Below are 17,241 nucleotides of genomic sequence, written 5' to 3'. Positions count from 1 at the left end.
AGGTTTGTTTTGTTTTGTTTTGTTTTGTTTTTTCAGTTGAATAATCCAAATAGGAATTTAGCAGGATCATTTTGCCTGATGCATGCAGACATGACAAGGGAGGAGAGAAGGGGACAAGAACAGCAAAGCAGCGGATGGGACAGTGTAAGGGAGAGGTGATGGTGCACTAAACCAGTGGGCAGCAGCAGAGAAAAATGATCAGCTTCCGAATGGGCAATGAGACTTGATGCCTTAGTGATGCTGTAGGAGAAAGAGTGGGAGAAGGCTCGTAGCCTGAGCAGCTATCTGGAAGATGATGTTCCCACTACCCACATGGGAGGAACGTGGGAGGAGGCTGGGATAGGCGATGTTAGGATTAAAAGCTCCATTTTGAACAGGGAAAGCCTGGGTTGTCTATCATACGTCAGAACAGAAACAGAAGCATAACAGCCTTCAAAACTATGGTGAGAATAGCCTTCTAGGAAAAGTCCAAGACTCCCAGACACTACACAGCAGTGAGTCAGGTTAGCTCGGAAACAGCTAACATATTAAGGTGTAGAAATATCCCAGAGGAATCCGCAAACTTTGGAAAACTTAAATGGAAAGACAAACTTAACATTTCTGGTAGGCAGATTTTTTTAGACTTTAGTTATGCATAAAGAAATTATTTTCTAAAATAGAAGACAGATTTAGAGGTAATTATGAAGAGAATGTGAGAAGGAACAGGATACTTTGTGAATATACTACTTGAGCAACAGTATTAAATGCCTCAGTAGGTCTTGAAAGGATGAACACCACTGAAATATAAGAATAAATAAAGTGAACACAATATATACTAGATTAATTATAAGGGAAAGGAATAATGATTAACCATTTCTGAAAACAATTTTACTCACAATTAGGAAACAAAAACCAATACAATGGCATCATTTGAATGTCCCACTAGTTCTGAAGGGGACAAGCGACGGGCAGTCACACAGCCCAACAGAGATGAATGCGACTAACTGTTGTATGGACATTCTTCAGAGATGAAAGGCCACTGTGTCACACAGGACAGCCTACAGCAATTAGCAAAGTAATTAGTGAGAACTCACCACAAAGCCATCATTTATAAGCAGAGGGAGAACCAGGGTGCCAGCTCTTCTGGCAAACCTGCACACAGATTCTACATGCTGGCCAAGGCCTGTTCAATTGGATCCCATGTGAAAATGAAAGCATACTGTGGATCTGATACTCTTGTCCTGTTGGGTTCTTTCTAGTTGGAAGATGTAGAGACATTCTATCTGCCACAGTCTCATCCTTTCTCTATTTCATATCCAAGCCTTTCAATGGCAAATCGATGTTATTCTTGGGTTTGGCCTCATTGGGAGACTTGGTGGGAGGGAAGAAAAGGGAAAGAGTTTGCTAACTGGGACAGCTCTTGGGAAACCGATCTTAAGATCTGTGTTATTCAGAGCACAAGTATGGGGGCTTTACCAATGCCCTTGAGGGGGAGGGGAAAGGTGCAGCCTGGGGCTGAGGACATAGCTCGGTAGCATGCACACTGGCCTGACACACAGAGACCTTGGGTTTCAGTCCCACACTGCCAGAAAGAAAGAAAAGGTTCGCCTTACAACTCACTAAAACGCCTACTTTCCAAATGTCCTGGTTATCAACAAAGATTTAGGGAAATCATCTCTAGCTGTCAGCGAAGCTCAGCCAGGGCCACAGATAATTAATTCATCAGGCCTCAAGCACACCATCCCATACTCACTCCTCAGGACCCCACCACCAGCTTCCAGAGACCTGACGTTAAGTCTGTGCCCCAAACCTGGCTCAAGCCTTTAGCCTTCTTCAATCTGACATGGCTAGAACTCAAACCAAGAAGACGCTGAAATCACTCAGCCACTCAGCACTCAGAAGCAACAAGGGGAGCAGGAGCAGACATTTTCTAATATTCTAAGCAGCCTTCGTCACAGGGCTCTGCCAAACACACAAGAATGTGACCTAAGGCGAGAAGGGCCCTTTAGCTCTTGCTCTCTGAGGTTTATGCCCAGAGTCAGCCGCTCAGCAGGGCCCATGTGGCAAACACTGCTCAATTCATGGAGGCCAGGAAACAGCAGGGTGAAAGACAGCCCGGAAGATCTACTTCCCCCAGCCAGGCCCCGCCTCCTAATGTGTCCATCATCCTAAAATAGTAACATCAGCTGGGGACTAAGCCATTAACCCACTAGCCTGTGGGGGGCATTTCATATTCAAACCACCATAATGGCCAAATTTTTAGAATCACATATGTTCCACAAATAAACAGATATACCGGGTCATTAAATGTCCATTTCCTTGCTTTGAGTTGAAATATCATCTTGGTTTTGAGTCCCTGGCTATGCTACATTCCATGCGCTGACAAATGCACTAAATTGGGAGTTCTGTCTATTTTTTTCCCTTAGCTACTAAAAAAAAAAAAAAAAAAAGGTGGCTTTACCAACTCTTGTTAAATCAGCTTGCTTCAGACGCCCACCTCTTTAAGCTCTAAGCTCCTACAAAGTATACAAGAATACTTTTCCAAGAAAAGAAGTTATTCCTAAAATGAGTCAAATGTCTGACATATACATTGGAAACACCAAACACAACTCTACCAGCCCCCCTCTCTCCATAAGGAAGGAAAATCTGATAGAAAAAAAAAATAAGATTAAAGGCAAATAAGGGAAGATGTCAGGCATAGTGAGACACACCTGCAATCCCAGAATTTGGGTGCCTGAGGCAGCAGGATTTTAAGTTTGAGGCTAGCTTGGGCTATATTGTGAGTTCAAAGCTAGCCTGAGTTTCATAGTTTAAACTTGTCTCACAAATTTTAAATAAATAAATAAATAAATTAAAGAAAGAAAAGAAAAGGAAAAGAAGAAAGAAAGGAAGGAGCTGGGCGTGATGGCGCACGCCTTTAATCCCAGCACTCGGGAGGCAGAGGCAGGCAGATTTCTGAGTTTGAGGCCAGCCTGGTCTACAAAGTGAGTTCAGCCAGAGCTACACAGAGAAACCCTGTCTCGAAAAAACTCAAAAAAAAAAAAAAAAAGAAGAAGAAAAAAGAAAAAATAAAAAAAAAAAAGAAAGGAAGGGAGGGACGGAGGGGGAGAGGAGAGGGAGGAAAGGGAGAGGGAGAGGAAGCTGGGAGGGGGAAGAGAGATAAAGACCAACAAAGCTACTCAATGCAGGGAAATGCTGAAGGCAGTAGGAAGGGACATGGCTCAGGTGTCATTAGCTCACAGGACTTTTGATCAAGAAGAAGACAAGTGTCTGAGCTACAGAGAAGGCTCAGTGGTCCAGAGCAAGCACGAACTGCTCTTTCTGAGTTCAGTAACACTGCCACTGTCAGGTAGCTCAGTTCCTAACTCCAGTTCTAGGGGATAGGAATCCCTCTTTTGGTGTCTGTGAGCACGGCACTCACACACACACACACACACACAAATTTAAAAATATGTATTTTGAGAACAATTTTTAAATAAATACTTTTAAAAATATTTTGATTTCAAGGGCATGCCAAGCTCTCTATGCCCCGCTCACGGAAGTGTATTACAGGAAACTGGAAATCTGGAGATGAAGGCTCCACATCTAGAACATGGAAGTGATAGTCATATCAGTCGTTTTGCTCTGAGGACTGTGGGTGAGAGGTAGGGCAGTGCCTCCATAAAACAATGAAGTTCAGTAGAAAAGCTACAGATTGTGTTCGCTGCCGCAAAGCTTTGGAGAGTTGAGCTGCAAGTTCATTTAATGTGTTCTACTTCACTGAAGAAGTAAAGAGCTCGGAGACACATGAGAGAAAGACTTGTCTACGCATGGCTGGATTTATAGCGTTGGTGGAGCCCATCTATGGGGCTGCCTTCATATGTACTGGCAGGCCTGTGACACAAGACAGCACAAAACACCCAATTAAGTGAGCCAGACTGCAACTTGCCACGGGAGTTTTTACATGTCCATACTGAAGGAAAGCAAGCTCCAGGGAGATCCTGGAACTCAGGAGACACTCAAAAGAATCAAGCCAGTGCCTCTCTTGTTCCTTGTTTATTCGTCTCTCTAGTGTTCCTCTCTAGGGATGTAAGAGATCAGACTCAAAGCCTTGCAAATACTAGGCAAGCCCTCTATAGCTGCCCTACACTTCCAGCACTCCTGGACGGGTTTGGTTTGCTTTTATCTTGTTTCAGGTTGTTTTTGTTGCTGTCGTTGCTTTGCTTTGCTTTGTTTTGTTTTGTGAGTTGTTGGTTTATTTGTTTGTTTTTTGTGATCAGCTTCTGCCCATGCTTAGGTCAGACTACTTCTAAATGTACCTTTAATCCCACCAGGATCACATGATCCTGGACAAAGGAAGTCCAGGATCATGTGATCTCCCGATCGCCACTATCAACCTTGACCAGACAGTCCCTTGCCGGGATACTGCCATGGAGTTAAGAGGTGAACCCCTCCTCTGTGTCACTAAAGATTTAAGCCCAAGAGCAATATATAGCCCTTGGCCTGTCCATACTTCTCCACAGCAGCCTACTTGGGCTTAACGGCTCTGCCATCAGTGTCTGTCATGTAGAGGGATCTGCTTGAAGTCCCATCCTTCTCATTTCAAACCCTTGGAAAACATTTACTGTTTAAGTTGAACCCGTTAACAAATAAGTGCACCACATCATAGAAAAATTCCAAATGGAGGAAATTTCCAAGGGAGGAAATGTGCTTCTGCCCGCTCTCTAGCCGAAGAAGATGTCAACAAAAATTTGAGAAACTAAATTAACTCGAAGCTGCACTGGAGGGGTTTCCAGAGACTTCTACCTGCCCTGACATGAGTGAGCAGGGTTGTTTCTCAGGTCATTATTTCAAATAAAACATAATAACTAGATCCCTTTTATAATAGAATTTCTAGCATTAACCTCAATTAAAGTTGTACTAAATATACATAAATTCTAAGCACAAAGACTCCCCAGGAACACTACAAAACCCAGACTTTGACTGAGAGTTCACTAAATTGTGCTAAAGTTCCTAAAGGGTACCTTCATTCATTGAGAACTGAATACTTTGGGTGAATAAAACCTTATGATTGTGTGCTTTGTGCTTTATGCGCTTTCTTGAAAGAAAAACAACTTATTCTGAAAACTCAAACCTTAGGAACAACTAGTTATTCAGGCCTTAAAAATGGATATGACAAGAACCTCTGAGCTAAGTAGGAATTTAATGGAATTTGGACCTCAAAGCCTCAGGACACATTAGTGATGGATTCGTTTCTTTCCATGGAGCACAAAGGTTTTCTGGAAGTAGCCTCATAGTCTGGACAGCTATGGATGAAATCATGCCCACAGACTTCCCCCACACATGGACTGACACTTGGACAAACAGACACAGAAGAATGCTGAATGAGAAAGACCACGGTGGCTCTGTGGGGTAGGAGGGAAGCAGAGGTGTATCACCTGTGCTCTGCCTGAGGAAAACTTACCTAGCTGAAGTTCTGCTTGCTGCATGTGGAGAAATCGAGTCGCGTGATGAAATAAGTGTTCCAGTAAGATTAATCTGTCAGAGGTGGGACTGATGGATTGACAGAGAACGAGACAAGAAGTGGTGACAAGAGCACAATGTGGTGAGGAGGGGGTGGATTCGGGGAGCAGCATCAAGACTTGGTAAGTGACTATTTATAGGCAGGAAATGAAGGAAAGAAGAGTCAAAGATGACTTCCCAAGTTCACTCTTCCATGCTGAGAGGCAGCAGTCCCAGTGAGAAAAATAGGGACCGTGAGGACAGCTCTCTCCTTGAAATACAACTATCGTGCAATGGCTAAAGTCACTAAACCTGGCCAATGCCACCAGACAAAGGGTCCTGGCTTATTTTCTGACTGTCAGAAGAAAGGGGCAGTGGGCTACTAACCCCAAGAAGAGAGGATGCCAGCAGTTAGACAGTTGGCAAGAATAAGGCAGGCCCTGAGCAGGAAGCAAGGCTCAGCTGTGAGCTACTCAAATTGATTTTTTTAAAAAACTGATCTAGACTTGATAGAAGAAAAAAAAAATCAAAGACAAGGATCCAAAGCTAAACACCCAAAGACACCAAGAAAGAAAAAGAAATAAAGAAGGGTTGAACTGAGGCAGGAGACTTTCCATCCGTTGTCTATTACTGTAACTGAATACTGCAGACTAGATGACTTACAAAAAACACAGGTGCATTTAGCTCATGATTCTGGAGGCTGCAAAACCCCCCAATCATGGCACTAGTGTATACAGAAGACCCTCTTGATGCAGCATGACCAGGCTGAGAGCATCCCATGGCAAACCAAATGTTCTAGCCAGAGTCTTTCTTGCTCTTCATATAAAGCTACTGATGCCGTCGTGGGGTTCCTCCCATCATGACATCCTACAATCCTACAGACTTCCCAAGGACTTTACCACCACATACCGCTACCATATGAGTTTGAAATAGCATTTCCAACACAAAATTGTGTAGAACAGGTTCAAAGTACAGTCTAAGGAAATTAGGATTGGGGAGCAGCCCAGTTCTTTCTTCCCTCTGCTTTCCTTGAGCAAAGGTTGCTCTCTCCTCTGCCTGTCTACCATCTTCTGTTCCAACAGCTAGTAATGGCACAGACACTCCACAGCGCGATCCTGACTCTCCACCAGGAGAGAGTGGAGACTAAGCGCTGCTGTCTTTCTCCAGCCTTTTTCTCCTATTCTTATCTAAAGCATACACCCACCTCCTCTACATAGGAGCTTCTTCTTAACACTCGGTGGACCTGTCACACCCAGCATCTAGGCCCACTCTGCCCTTCAAAGGAAACCACCATTCTCTCCCATGTTCTGTTATTTTATCTTCTCCAAGCACTTGTCAACACTTCTAATTAACAGGCTGGTGTTGTTAGTAGGCTTGTCTGTGCCCCTCCCCCCACCCCCTTTGGAAGGTAAGCGCTCTGTGAGCCACAGGATTGGTGTTGGACACCATGCTCATTTCCTGAGCCCCCTCCTATGACTCACCCCATGACATGGAATAAATCAAACCCCTGCATCTGTCTCTCCTGTCTATACAGCCTCTCACTTCTGACACTCACTATCTCTGTCCACCAAGAGCTCTGCCCAGGAAAGAGGTGGATTCAAACCCTGGCTCTGTCTGCAGCTCTCTAGCTATTAGTCCTGTTTGAAGACACCAATGATAAATCTCAACTGCTGCATGTAAAATAAACCTTGGTCACTAGATTTCTAAGGAATTGTGAAGGGCTTTTGTTCTTACTAGCCACACTCCCATTTCCGGTCTCTCACATACCTAATGCACTGTCTGCGTCCTTCTCCTTACTCACAAGACTGAAATGCCTAAAAGAAAATTTGCAAATGAAGCAGGGGGGCCACTATAGAGGTGTTTTTGCAAGTTTAAATAGTATAAGCATAGGTTTAGCGACTCCCACAATGGCAAAACTCAAGACTACAATTACCACTCCTGATGATCTAGTCAAGTACAAAAAAAAAATCTAGAAGAATCTGTAGGCTATTTGTTTTTAATTTCAGTGTGATTATAACAGGAGATGTACGGCAATCACTCAATTCTTTCTCTATATATTTTCTTATATATGGGTGTTCCATGTCCCACAATAGTGAAACTTCCTTTTAATAAATAAGGATCATAAAAACATATACTCCGTACTTCTAAAACTATATAAGAACATCTTGCAGGAGAACTCCTTGGGACTTCCTTATGCCTTACTGCTCTTTCTGTTGTCCCATACTAAGGAAAACGGAGCTTCTGGCTTCTAGAAAATCAAGAACTGTGGGACCAGCCTTGCCCTGAAGTAAACTCAAATGCATAATCACTACAGTCCAAATTCGCTTACAGCTGACATGACCCTCTGTGGTAGACATATGTTCAGCACACACGAGTGTCTGGATTCAACTCCCAACACCAAAATAAAAAGGGAACTGACTTTACTAAACTCCCCCGTTTCTCTCTTTAACCTGGAATTGTGGGGAGTAGGGAGTAGCCTGTTTACCTAAAAGTCAGTTGTGACAAGAGGTAATTTGTTTAGGTGACTCCAATGATATGTGGGTCACCCTCCCCGACCCTAAACTATGCCTCGTGTCCCTCTCCCACTCCCTCCCTATCAGACGAGAGACCACATAAAAGACAAGTAAATTTTGATCAACATTCTCAGGAAAAGACTTCCCAGCATCATCTTAAAGGGGAGTGAATGAATGAAGAATGAATGAGTCAGTTTCTCCTGCTGTTCATGTTTACTGTCCGTTAGATTTGTATACTGTATTGATGATATATTGTTATGTGTAATAATCATATAACGTCGCATAGACTCATAAAGACTGGCAAGTCTTGATAACAAGCAGGCATAGGAAAATGCAAAGCTCTTCTTCCATCCTCATTCTCACTCAACACTCAACACAACACTGTTGGCATGAGTTGCCCCGGTCTTCTTTCCCACACGCCAAGCAATCTGAGGATTCTCCGCAATGAACAAGCCAGGTCCTCTAATTCAGTTTTGTTCAGACACTATCCATCTGAATGAAGATAGTGTTAGATCTCACAGGTTGGAGGTTGACTCCCACAAGACTTCAGATGCCAATCACAAGCTCCAAGCTAGGACCTGAGCGAGCAGGCTATAAATCAGGCCTCTCAACACTCCCTCAGAGTTGACTGACTTGCTAAGAGAAGCTCACTGAATTCAGGGAAAACATTTACTAGTTGCCAAAAAAGACATTATAAAAGTGACAGGTTAAACAGCCAGGTGGAAGAAATACACAAGGCAAGATATGAAAGAAAGGTATGAGCTCTGGGCCTCCGCAGGTGCCACACCCAGAATCTGGTCCCTTTGGGTCAGAAGCTTTGGAGAACCTTCATTTTATAAGTGTGGTTGATCACGCCCCTAGACATTGATGATCAACTATATCTTAAGGTCCTTTCCAGATGGCTGAGGATGAAAGTCCCAACCCTTCAATCACACCTTCATCTTTCTAGTGACTAGACTCCCATCATAAAAAACATCTTAGAAGGCCCCAGTCACCAGGCATTGTCACATTACCCCATGAAAGAGCAGTCTCTCATCACTCTGATGATTTCAAGAGTCTGTGTGACAGAAAATGGGATGATACCAAATATATATTTTCCAGTACCCACAAAATTAAAATTCTTCATTACCATGCCCTGATACTACTGCTATGTAATACTAAACTGACATCTTAGGTAGTAAGGAGATTGCTATAATAAACGATCAGATAAGATTGCCTATCAAAAAAATCTTAATTTGGAGAAGTACGAAAAGTAGAAAGAAAACCTAAGGTATCTATTCATCCCCTGCCCACTCTCAGACTGGCTTGGTTTTATGCCTCATATCCAGGTACAGTTATAATTGTTCCCTTCTCTCAAAAATGGAGCCATGTGGGCTTTAACTATTTCTTCAACATCACTCTATGCAGACATTGAAATGATTCCCGTTCTCATTCACTTTCAATTGCTGTGATAAAACACCATGACCAAAGCAACATGGAGAATGAAGGGATGCTTTGGCTCACACATGCCAGGTCATGACCTATCACTGAAAGAAGTCAGAGTAGGGGTTCAAGGCAGGAACTGAAGTAGAGACAGGAACTGAGGTAGAGACCACGGAGAAGTGCTACTCACTGACTCTTGTTCCATGGTTTGCTCTGCTTGCTTTCTCATATACTCCAGGACCATCAGCCCAGGGGATCACTGACCTGAGGAAGGGGGACCTCCCACATCAATTGTTAATCAAAAGAGTGTCCCCAAGATTTGCTTGCAGGCCATCTGATTAGGGCATTTTCTCAACTGAGATTTCCTCTGCCCAAATGCTCCTAGTTTGCGTGTCAAAACGACAGATCAAAAAGGAAAAAACAAACAAACAAACAAAAACTAACCTGCAAAATTCCTAAGCATTCTTTGACATAGAAATGCTAAAGCTTTCAGAGCCAATACCATATACACAGGTCCACCACACATCCAGCTTTCAGACTATCCCTTTATGAAAGAGTTAATAAGCATTTCAACTTTCGTGGCTGTTAAGTATGAAGGACCCATCCACACACAAGATTACAAAACTTCTTCAGACATAAATGTGGAGCGTGGCCTTGCAACCTAGATTTGGAAATGTCCCAGTCCAAATCTGCACCCAATCACAGGGATCCATGGGAGAACCACAGTGATTCAGCATTTCTAAGGCATTCATTAAAATGTGCTTGCCTGCAGCAGAGCCCGAGCAAGGACAGGTCCCAAGTACATGGATATTAAAATCAAGTTCTTTTTTTTTAGAAGCAAGGATGAGGGGAATTCTGTACTTTCTCGTTGTGACTTTTAGAAAGCAGCTGAGCTGGCAAGTGTGTCTGCTATTCAGCAAGTCATCCTAAGATCCAGTGGAAAACACGAAACACGTCCTACTGACCAGTCCACAGAAGCTTAAAGACCTAGGGGGAAAAGGAACTCAGAGATCACAAAAGGAAAAGTCAGGGTGCAACCAAATCAGATTTGTACTATAAATCTAACCCAGGCCTCAGAATCTTGCTTATGTCATCTCGGTGTCTCCTGGAGAATAAATGTGGCTTTTTCACCCTTGAGAACCCCATCATCTCTTATCTGTGAACCTTTACCATACAGCTTTGCATATGAGAAATAAACAGATGTTTATCGAATTAAGTTAATAAGAAAAGAAAAAGACTGTCAAATATCATGTCTGTCTAAACGTTCTTTTCAAAAGTAGAAAAGAAGTCAGGCTACCAGGGTGAGGAGAGTCAAGAAATTCAGTCAGTCCAACAGCAAGCCAGTACTCCACAGGAGAAACCCATTCATCTACATAAGTGACAGGTGAAAGGTCAACAGACCTGATTATCATAAAGTCAGACATATGCAGTAAATGGCACCCATAAACAAAGCAGCCATCTAAGGCTAGACCATAGGACCAACATTAGTCATAACATCCAACGCCCACGTTAAAAAGAAGTTTCACTGAAATCTCTTTCAGATCTCAGCTGTGGAGGCTTTAGACCTTCTTTAAAGCAGGCTTTGAGGTAGCTATGGGCTTCCTCCAGTACCCTGTACAAAGGCCCTAGAGTTTAAGAACTATAAACAAGTAATGCAATCTATCCCCGACTTAGCATAGGGATCACTTATAAGGGAAGCTAGCTGGTCCTCACTGCATGTTATCAAGGGGGCCTTGGGCATCTCTTCCTAAAGACAACATCTATTCCTTCTATCCTTAAGACATGAAGTATTAGTTACTCCACTAAGTTACAGAAACCTTCTAAGCGAAAGGCCTGCTAGGGGAGAAGCTCACAGTCTCAGCCATGGTGGGCAACACCCCCTTCAAAATCACACAAAGGTGGCTAACCAGGTTAACAAAGTTATTCAGTATAAAGGACACTTTTTCTCAGGGACTTCACTTGTTTTAAAAATAGTAGCAATTAACTGCTCAAACCTAATAGCTGCTTTAAACCGTAAGAAGAGTCCCACAAAGGCCTTTTATCCCTGTCTCCCCATAAATGGGGAGAGGCATGGCAGTCCTACCAATCACATGCTGATGCAAACCACGGACGCACTGCCTAAGTTCTACACGTTTAACCAGCTCCTGCTCGTGCCGGCTAAACAGGGACAGTTCAGAAGGCAATGTGTGACCTTATTATCATAAAGTCAGACATGTGCCGTGAAATCACGCCCACAAACAGAACAGCCTGTTTTCTGTGCCCAATGCAGAGCAAAGTTTCCACTACCGCACTGTGTAGACTTGCTTCAGATCCAAAATATCATTGGATCAAACAATAAGACCCAGGACAGGGGATTCTTTAAACTCTTGGACCATTAGATACTTTCGTCTTTGTTTGGGTATCTTTCTCAGGCTCCGGGCCACTTTCACGACCAACCTAAAAGGAAAGCCAATGCTCACCATCCATGCAGAGGGCCCTCAAGGGTGATGTCAATCAAAACTGGTCTATATCTTATATAAGTCGTTGTTTTCTGTTCTTCACAGTCTCTTGAAATGCTGAATTGTTTCCTGACAAGACATCATAGTAATGCTTCCCCCCGCCATGCCCAATTCAAGAAATAAAGTGAACTCAAGTGCAAGTTCTGCATGGAAAGTCTGCTGGGGAAAGGACAGCCACACTGCCTTCTGTGGACAGACTGCCAGGACTTATATCTCCTGGGAGGTAGCTTCCTGCACCTTTACATAAATGCTCCCAGAAACAAGTCAGAACTGCAAACAAGTTCACTCTATTGCTTAGTGCCAAGGTACCTGAGAGACACGGGGACCCAGTTTGTCACAGGACGTCTGAAAATGTTCAGTTTCCATTTCAGTCAAAGAGACAAACAGTAAACCCTGTCCCGGTCGATCCCAAGTTAATTCCCTCTAGTTTCTCTTCTACCATCGTATTAATTGCTTACTTAATAAAATGCTGCGCTAAAATTCGTGAAATCAGATTCTGGCAGAAAATCAAATGAAAAGAGAACTCCTTGTGGCAGCAAGTTGGACATATTCAGCCTCCTGCCTACCTTATTGTGTTTCTGTTGGTGTCTGGCCTTTGTGTCAAGAACATGATAGGGGCTTTCTGAGTCCTGGTTGATGTAATACACCAGTCTTGAAGGCAGTGTGATTTCTTTTTGCACTGCACTGCTGTAGCTGGTATTTCTGCTGCTGCTATTTTGTTGCAATGTGTTGTCTTCATCTGCCAGGACTCCCAGGGTTTTTTCTGCAGTTTCATTCCAGTGCGGAGCTGGGGGGGTTGGGGGGGAGGGAAGCACAAATATACACAAATACACACAGATACATCCAGTAAATATATAAACTCTAAAATACATCTTTCCATTAATTACATTAACAAAGTTTTCTATTGCTAAAAAGTTAGAAAGTGGAGACACCAAAAGACAAGTTACTGTAACAGTGGTTTGGCCTGGATAGGTTACACAACCATGTCCTGTACTCAGGTATATCTTTTCTATCCACTCTTAGAGCCGAACATCTGAACTGTAAGGGGTCAGAAAGCAGAATGCGCTTAGGGAAAAGTCAGCAACTAACATGCTCAAGGGTCCTGACCCTTGTCCCATCCCTCCTCAGAGGATGCAGCAGCTCAACTGTACCCATCTTAACATCACCTCATCTGAGAGCCAAGAACACTCCAGACAAAACTTGGGTCCTGAATTCATGGACACTGAATGTAAAGTGATACTTTCAAATATATTTGTGTGTGTGTGTGTGTGTGTGTGTGTGTGTGTGTGTGTTTATGTGTATTATGTGTGTGTGAATGTAGAAATATATATATGTGTGTGTGTGTATATATATATGTATATACACACACACATATATACATACATATATGAATGATTTCTATTTCTTTCTAACTTTGAGATGAGAAAAAAAACTGTTTTGCCATAAAGGGCTATAGTTGCTGGCAACTTTCCAAATTCTTTCTTTTTTACTGCCAAGGCCAGCTTTCTGCTTTCAGTGACTTCCAATCACCAGTGTGCTCAACATTGTATTATTCTGATTGCTCATTATGACAAGCATTTTGGGAAAACACAGCCAAAGGTCATGCGCAAAGAGTGTCTTGGAGACTTTCATTCTCTGGTCCCCAAATTATGCCTCTCTCACCTTAATTCCAACAGTAGGGACTAAACCTGGTGGGGAATTTGAGGGATCAAGCATTTGTCACTATTATTGCATGCCCCCCACCCCTCCGCATTCATATGAAGGTTCCCCAAGGCAAAAAGCAACTTGCTAGCTCACTGCATCTTCCTGTCACTGGAAGTTACATAGAGAGCGCTAAAGGACTCAGGAGCCACCAAATACCTCTGGGTGGAACCCACAGTCACTGGAATGGGTCTTTAGTGAATGCAACAGAAACGGACTTCCAAAAGTGAACCAGCATGAACCTGGGCTTGGGACGGACAAGGGTGGAGAGGTGGACAGGGAGGCGCTCGAAGGCCAGGCTGGGGACCCACTCGTCCGGGTTACACGCACCTGCGTGCCCTTCTCTCTCCTCCCCAGGGCCCCGCGGGGAAGGCAACGCAAAGGGCACCGGCCATACCCACCGCTGGGCGCAGCGGCCCCCCGGGCACGGGGCCGGGATGAGGTGGCGAGCGCAGGTAGCAGGAGAAGGACGAGGAGCAGGCGGCAGGGCGGCGCGCGGGCCGGCACCGGGCCGGCGGGGCAGCGGCCGGGGCCGCAGGAGGCGCCGGGAAGGCTGCAACCCGTCAGGGTCGGCCGCCGGGAGATGCTGCCGGGCGGCTTCATGGCTCATCGCTCCCGGGCGCCGGTCCGAGTGACCCGCGAGAGAGCCGGGCTGGGCTGCGGGGCGGCTGCGGGCGGAGCCGGTCACGCCGGCTGGGCGCGCATGCTGCGGCCGCGGGCAGGGGTCAGGGGCTGGGGTCTCGGGGACGGCGGCGCGCCGTCCTCTGCTCTTTCCGCCTTTCCGGGAGCGGCCCGCAGAGAGGGGTCCCCGCCGCTCCACCAACTTGGAGCCTCCTCCAGTGGCTGCACCCTCCCAGTGGCGGGCGCGGCCGCACCAGTGACTGCGGGGGTTGCTGCCGGGCCTAAGGATGCTGAGGAGGCGCGCGCAGGAGCGAGCGGCACGGGCACGCGCGGCGCGGGCGCGAGACTCGGGGACGCGCAGCGCGGTACTGCACCCCACCCTCCGGGAGCGCGCCCGAACGGGGTTTCGGGTGCGGATGCTGATGCTCTTGCAGATGCTGATGCTGTAGCCTGCATGGGCCGCGCTGCGCATGCTCGACTGTGGGAGCCCTGGGGGGGGGGGGGGGCAGAGTGATGCAGCATCCCAGGCAGCATCAAAATAGTTGGTGGCACCTCCAAAGACCAGAGGTAGGGGAGAAAGAAGTTTGCAGTCAGGGATGACCCCAAGAGGAAAGTGCAAGGGTTTCCAGGCCTGGGGCAAGCCTGATCTGGCAACAACTTGCCAAGAAAAGCGACCCATCCTCAACACCCACTCCTATACCAACTCTCCAGCGCAAGGAAAACTGAGACTATGCATTTTCCTTCTCAAACCTTTATTTATTTCCTTCCTTCAAATAAAGGGCTGCAGCCAGGGAGGTAAAAATAGCTGTGCTCCTCATAGCAGCGAGTGGGATGACAGTGGGAAGCACTGTGGTGCATCCGCAGGCTGGCGTCTGTGGGCACTGAGCCACTGGGATCCCCTTGCAGGGTCGTGGGTCCTCCCTCCTCGTGCCCATAGGGCTTTGAAGAGAGCTAAATTCAGAAAGTGTGACGGGCCATATTCTGGAATAGAAGAAATACAGAGATTAGAAAGCAACCGTGCAGCTATCTTAGGAAATCTATCGTTTGTCAACCAGCCTTGGGGGTGCGCAGGCATTTCTGAGAACACACTTCTATTTTTGAGATCCAGTCGTATCTTGTGCAGAGAAAGGGGGTATTTTCGCTCAGTGCTGTCAGTTCCCTGGTTTGGGTGGGTTAGCAGCCGCTACTAATTCTGGTGGTTCCTAATTAAAATTTGAGGCCCATTTCTATCACTGGACTCTGGTAACACCAACAGTAACTTATCCACTCTCCCAAGACTGGTCTGAGTAATAACAATGGTGTCTAACTCCATTATTGATATTTAAAATAGAGCTAAGGATATCTACTTGGAAAGGGCTGGGAAGGTTCTAGAAGTGTGTGATTAAAATAACAGTCAAGGCTGTTAGCCACCTTCTGTACCCGAGCTTCACGGAACGAACTTCTGGAGACAGACAAAGATGACAGGCCTGCATGCAGATCTCACACTGCAGAGCGGTTGAGGTGTCAGATATTAATTTTAATCTCTTCTTTCCACATTTGAGCATGAGTATTTATTGGACACATGGATTTAATTAATTAACCAATGTTCGTTCGCATGCACACACACACACACACACTCTCTATGCGAGCAGCAACAGTTTTCATTCACATTGTAACGCTAGGTCCTAACATGCTATCTAAGGACCAGGGAAATCTCTTGGATAATACATGGCCAATGAGTAAGCCAGGAGATTGTCTATAATATACATCCTGAAAAGGGGGTACGGAGACCTCGTAGTGCATGAGGTTAGTGACTTTCCTACTTGCTATCCTTGGCTCTCCATATGCAAATCATTTTTCCCTATCAAAACATGGCAAAAACAGGTGCTGGGGGTGTAGTGTTTACCTATCATGTAAAGGCCCTGAGCACTCCATTCCAGCATCACACAAAAAACTATCTCTCTCTGTGTGTTTGTCTCTCTGTCTGTCTCTGTCCGTCTGTCTGTCTCTCTCTCTCTTTCTTCCCCACCCTCTGTGTGTGTGTGTGTGTGTGTGTGTGTGTGTGTGTGTGTACATGCACTTGCACTCAAGCACACATGAATGTCTGCTATGGCACATGAGGATGTCAAAAGACAACTATATGGAGCGACCCATGGCGCTGGCCACATATGTGGCAGAGGATGGTCTTGTTGGACATCAGTGGGAGGAGAGGCCCTCGAGCCTGAGGATGCTTGATGCCCCAGTGTAGGGGAATGAGAAGGTGGATGTAGGGGAGGTGGGAGGATGGCATTGGGTGGGTGAGGGAGCACCCTCATAGAGGCAGGGGGAGGGAGATAGGGGGTTTCTGAAGGGAAGACCTGGAAAGGGAAAAACATTTGAAATGTAAATAAAGAAAATATCCAAGAAAAGAAAAAGAAAAAGAAAAAAAAAAAAGAAAGTGTTGACTAGACAGAGAGTCAATACATATATTGAACCTAACAATGTGTTCATCATGTAATCAAAAGGACAAATGAGTTAAATCCTTAGGACCTGTATTTAAAAAGCCAGGAACAAAGATAATAATGTAATCCAATGATGAAAAGGTGTAGTCAGGTAGACCTCAGACAGAGTTTAGCTAACTTGGCAAATTCCAGCCAGTAATAGAGTCTTGTAACATAAAGAAAGAAAGAAAGAAAGAAAGAAAGAAAGAGAGAGAGAGAGAGAGAGAGAGAGAGGAGGGAGGGAGGGGGGAGGGAGGGAGGGAGGGAGGGAGGGAGGGAGGGAAGGAGGGAGGGAGGGAGGGAGGGAGGGAGAGAAGGAAGGAAGGAAGGAAGGAAGGAAGAAAGAAAGAAAGAAAGAAAGAAAGAAAGAAAGAAAGAAAGAAAGAAAGAAAGAAGGAAGGAAGGAAGGAAGGAAGGAAGGAAGGAAGGAAGGAAGGAAGGAAGCTGGGCGTGGAGGCACATGCCTTTAATCCCAGCACTTGAGAGGCAGAGGCAGGCAGATTTCTGAGTTTGAGGCCAGCCTGGTCTACGGAGTGAGTTCCAGGATAGCCAGGGCTACACAGAGAA

At 45.3% G+C, this 17,241-nt stretch overlaps 1 protein-coding gene across 3 annotated transcripts in view; it reads right to left on the bottom strand.

Moving 5' to 3' along the window:
* Adam23 (a disintegrin and metallopeptidase domain 23) overlaps positions 1 to 14,691 on the bottom strand; it is a 150,395-nt gene extending 135,704 nt beyond the window's left edge. For 2 of the 3 annotated variants that reach the window (XM_006495969.4, XM_006495970.4), the window contains exons 1-2: positions 13,996 to 14,691; positions 12,460 to 12,680 (exon numbers count right to left, since the gene is read on the bottom strand). In XM_006495969.4, coding sequence (XP_006496032.1) covers positions 12,460 to 12,680; positions 13,996 to 14,197 — 423 coding nt within the window. In that variant the 5' untranslated portion in view covers positions 14,198 to 14,691. The remainder of the gene's footprint in view (positions 1 to 12,459; positions 12,681 to 13,995) is intronic. The other variant, NM_011780.3, reaches the window with a different exon arrangement.
* Positions 14,692 to 17,241: the final 2,550 nt, after the last annotated feature.

This window comes from Mus musculus, chromosome 1 (genome assembly GCF_000001635.26).
Source record: "Mus musculus strain C57BL/6J chromosome 1, GRCm38.p6 C57BL/6J".
Taxonomy (NCBI): Eukaryota; Metazoa; Chordata; class Mammalia; order Rodentia; family Muridae; genus Mus; species Mus musculus.
Note: the sequence above shows the minus strand (reverse complement) of the source record. Positions and strands in the feature narration are given on the sequence as shown.